The sequence below is a fragment of the Bos indicus x Bos taurus genome, chromosome 15 (assembly GCF_003369695.1).
Source record: "Bos indicus x Bos taurus breed Angus x Brahman F1 hybrid chromosome 15, Bos_hybrid_MaternalHap_v2.0, whole genome shotgun sequence".
Lineage (NCBI taxonomy): Eukaryota > Metazoa > Chordata > Mammalia > Artiodactyla > Bovidae > Bos > Bos indicus x Bos taurus.
This window is the reverse complement of record NC_040090.1, coordinates 70,991,635-70,996,531: the sequence shown is the minus strand read 5'-3', so window position 1 is coordinate 70,996,531 and position 4,897 is coordinate 70,991,635. Positions and strand designations below refer to the sequence as shown.

The window sequence follows — 4,897 nt, the reverse complement described above, 5'->3', positions numbered from 1 at the left end:
TCCAGCTTGAACATCTGGAAGTTAAGCATGACTTTGCTAGTGTGTGAGATGACTGCAATTATATGGAAGTTTGAAGATTTTTTGGCATTGCCTTTCTTTGAGATTGGGATGAAATGTGGCTCAGCTTCATTAAAATCTTGGTGATAAAGCTCTTCACATAAAAATTTCTATGATACGTCAGCTTAGAATAAGACATAATTATTTGTCCAATATTTAGATAAAAATGATGTGTGGTAATGAATAAAAACTGAGTTTGAGAGTAAAGTTTGCTAAACTAAATATTATCTAGGTTTCTGTCAAACACAGACTTGGGTATAGGCACATCTCTTAAACACCCCATATTGGGTGTTGTCATTATAGACATGCCTGAACTGGCTAAGTCTGCTCCTGCCCCTAAAAAGGGCTCTAAAAAATCTGTGACCAAGGCCCAGAAGAAGGACGGCAAGAAGTGCAAGCACAGCCGCAAGGAGAGCTACTCCGTGTACGTGTACAAGGTGCTGAAGCAAGTCCATCCGGACACCAGCATCTCATCCAAGGCCATTGGAATCATGAACTCCTTCATCAATGACATTTTCGAGCACATCACTGGCGAGGCATTGCACCTGGCGCATTACAACAAGCGCTCAACTATCACATCCAGGGAGATCCAGACCGCCGTGCGCTTGCTTCTACCTGGGGAGCTGGTCAAGCACACCGTGTCCAAGGGCACTAAGGCTGTCACCAAGTATACCAGCTCCAAGTAAATATAATATGCCTAGCCACTGTTAATGAAGAAGGCAATGGCACCCCACTCCAGTACTCTTGCCTGGAAAATCCCATGGACGGAGGAGCCTGGTAGGCTGCAGTCCATGGGGTCGCTAAGAGTCAGAAACGACTTCACTTTCACTTTCACTTATACACACAATCAACCTTATAGCCAGATTTATCAGCTAAACTAAGCAGCACATTATGAAAAACCACTGATTTTAAAAGAAATAAGGTAAAACTCAATTTCTTATTAACAGTGCAGAAAATGAATATTTTTAGAGAGAAAAATTAAAATTTTATCTCAAGGATACAATATTAGAGAAAACTTCTGCTGTTACAAATTTAAATTACCTTTTCTAATTTCTATTTTCAGCTCTGATATATAAAGAGTTTGGAAATCATCATATGCATCCTTAAAAGCAACATAAAGGTAGGAAAACTGAAAATTAATGACTATCTGGATCTATTGGATAACTGAGGTCACAGGATCAAAAAGCACACAATCAGAAAACAACACCCAAAACTTAGAGAGACAAGTACATACAGAAATATACAGCAATAGAAATAGGTTTACTTGTAATAGAAACCTCTAGATACATAAAATAATAGGAATATGTATATGATAATTTTGATAAATTCCATAAAGTTGAGTGTGGACAAGCATAAGAGTGAAATTTTTCATGAGTTGTAGTCTTGGGCACAACCCCCACTTTTTTGGGCATTAGCACTAGGAAACTACCAGGATCTCATGGTAAAGATCCAAGAAATCTTGGATTCTCCTGGGCCATGGCTGCAGATGAAAATCTATGGAAATATATAACAAGAGCTTTCAGGTGTACACCCATGGTGGATTCATGTTGATGTATGGCAAAACCAATATAATATTATAAAGTAATTAACCTCCAATTACAATAAATAAATTTATACTTAAAAAAGAAAATAAAAACATGCTCTCCACAGGAAATATCTTGCTAGAATATAATTTTTAAAATTCTATTCTAGTTGGGGGAGGGAAATTCTTTCTTTCTGGAGATCTCTCCAACCTTATTGTCCTCTTGTTGTAGCCACGCATTCCAGGAAACAAACTCACTCAGAAGGACAGTGTAGATAGTGGAGTGCAGTTTATTACACCGGTGGGCCCAAGGCAGAGTCTCCTCTTAGCCCAGGACCCTGACCAGCATTTATGAAAATCTTTTATACCCCATGTGTACATGTCTGAACCCACCACTCCAAATTCCTTGAGACTTACATAAACCAAGGAAAATACAATCCCAATAACCCCATCATTCACGTGCTATGTGCTCATGTGCTCAGTCAAACAATTAGCCAATAATCAATAAACCCGAGGTTACACTCCGATAGATACAGAAAAATTTATGGCCTGTCTGGAGAAAGGGGTGTATGTTTTCTCTTAGACAATGAGTAACTTAGATATGATCGTCAAGGTTCCCCTGACTGGAGGGGGTCTTATCCTTCTGTTGTTTCCATAAGCACTAAACACAGAGTTCAGAGTCCATTGGAAAGGTGGCTGAGCATGATCAGCGTGAACAGGCCTAAGATGGAGTCCAGGCCCTATGAATTCCTTCTTTACTCTAAGAAGGAAAAATACAGTCAACAAAATACTAAGTTTCAAGAAAATAGATTAGAAACTCTGAACACAGGATAAAGAGTAAGAGACAAGAAGTTGTAGAGGGAAATATACCACAGTCTGAAGTCAAAGACCAATTTAAGATCTGAAAAATATTTAAAAGAATATAAAATGAACTCTCTCCCCTATACCTCAAACTACCACAAAAAGTGTTATACAACAGTATAACAACAGTGGATTAGAGCTGAAGAGCTTCAAGACACAGACTTTTCTAAAAGAAGAGTATTTTCAAAATCCAAAAAGGAGAAAAATAAGATCTGAGAGAAATCTGAAACTTCTATAACCTACAGGTATGCATGTATGCTAAGTTGTGTCTGACTCTTTGCCACCCTATGGATTTCAATCCATTCGAGAGAAAATGAAAACATGGGGAATATTTAACACATTCTGTGAGGTCAGCATTACCCTACTACCAAAATCAGACAAATAAATTACAAGAAAGAAATAATACAGATTGATATTGTTACTGAGTTCAAGCTCACTCTGCTTAACGCACAACAGGCCAATGAATACAAGAGACAAGGTGTTGAGGCAAGGAAGAGACTTTAATCTTGGAGTTGGCAGACCAAGAAGATGGTAGGCTAGCACCTCAAAATAACCACCTTAATGGGCTCTAGATGCCAGATTCTTTTACAGAACAGAGAGAAGGAAGCATGAGGAACTAAAGTCAAAAGGCAGAAAAGAGAGGGAGAGACATGGGGAAGTGAAAACGTCTTCAGTCTTGCAAAACATCTCCAAAGTAACAGCCAGCCTTTGGAAGGGGTGTGTTAATATCTTCTATTCACAGGTGGGTTGGAACAAATTATCTATGAGCTGAACAAAGCACTTTACAATCAAGCAGAGGGGCAGGGTCCTCTGTGGCAAGCCAGTAAGTATGATTATAATAATAAAAGCAAGTAAGTCAAAGAAACAGTTTCTAACATGGAGTCAGAATTGGCTTTCTCCTTGCAGCAGTATCTTTTATGAACACAGCTGTAAAAATCAACAAAACCATAACACATTAAATCCAGGACTGTATTCAAAAAATTATTTACTGCAACCAAAGTGTGATTTATTTCAGGTATACAATATTCAAAAATCAGTGTAATCAACCATATCAATAGGCTAAAGAAGGGAACTTATCTAAACATCTTGAGTCAGAAAAATGTCACACACATTTATGGTAAAAACTCTGAACAAATTAGAAATAGGGACTTCCTTAAATTGATGAACAATATCCACAAAAATCCAGCAGCTAATATCATAATTAGCTGTGCAAAGCTGAATGTTTTCCTATCAAGATTAGGAGAAAGGCAAAGGTGTACTCTCCCACTGCTGCTGCTGCTGCTAAGTCGCTTCAGTCGTGTCCGACTCTGTGCGACCCCATAGATGGCAGCCCATCAGGCTCCACCATCCTTGGGATTCTCCAGGCAAGAACACTGGAGTGGGTTGCCATTTCCTTCTCCAACTACTCCTGTTCAACATTGCACTAAAGCTCATAGGTAGTGCAATCAGATAAGGAAAAGAAAGGAAGGGCATATAGACATGAAGGAGGAAATAAAGCAGTTTTTGTTTGCAGAGCTCATGGCTTTTTATGTAGTAAATCCTCACAAAACTTAGAAAAAAATTTTTAAAAAGCTCCTGGAAAAAACATGCAAATATGCAGGAAGGATAAAATTTAAAACACAAAAGTTAACTGTTTTCCAGTAATAATCAATTGGTATTTAAAATTCAAAACTTGAACTTGAACAATAGCATGAAACAAAATGATACACTAGCACAAATCTAAAAAAATATATTTTCAGTATCTAATGCCAAAATCTTCAAAGCTCTGATGAAAAATTCAAATAATATCTAAACAAGTGGAGCAATAATCCACATTCACAGATTAAAAGACTCAGATTGCTAAAATGTCAAGTCTTCCCATTATATGTATAAATTCAAAGCAGCCTCAACTGAAATTGTAGCAAACTATCTGTAGACAATAACAAATTGATTTTAAAGTGTATTTTTTGTTGTTTGGCAACTAAGTACTGTCTGACTTTTTTGTGACCCTTTGTCTACCCATTCCAGTATTATTGTTTGGAGAATTCCATGGACAGAGGAGCCTGGCTAGCTAATAGTCCATGGGATCGCAGAGTCAGACATGAATGAGTGACTATCACTTTCACTTTCACATGGACTGTGGCCTACCAGGCTCCCCTGTTCATGGGATTTTCTAGGTAAGAGTACTGGAGTGGGCTGCCATTTCCTTCTCCAGGAGATCTTCCTGATCTAGGGATCAAATGTCTCCTGTGTTTGAAACGGGAATCTGAGTTCTTGTCCACTAAGCTGAAGAATGAAATCCATGAACTACACACTCTTAGTAGCAAGCAAATCAGATTTATAACAAGGAAAAAAGTACAAAAGTCTCAGCATAGACACAAGAGGGGTAGAAAGTCCCCCAAAAGATGGGGATTACGGCAGTTTTATATCTTTACCAGTATTAATCTGTACAATTTTGGTTGTCTCCTGTTCTTAAAT

The 4,897-nt window shown here is 38.0% G+C and overlaps 1 protein-coding gene across 1 annotated transcript; it reads left to right on the top strand.

The window, feature by feature from the left end:
* The first annotated feature begins 362 nt into the window (after window positions 1–362).
* Window positions 363–768, top strand: LOC113905063 (putative histone H2B type 2-D). Its single transcript, XM_027562093.1, is given in 2 exon segments — window positions 363–641; window positions 643–768. Coding segments are annotated over 2 exon segments (405 nt in total).
* Window positions 769–4,897: the final 4,129 nt, after the last annotated feature.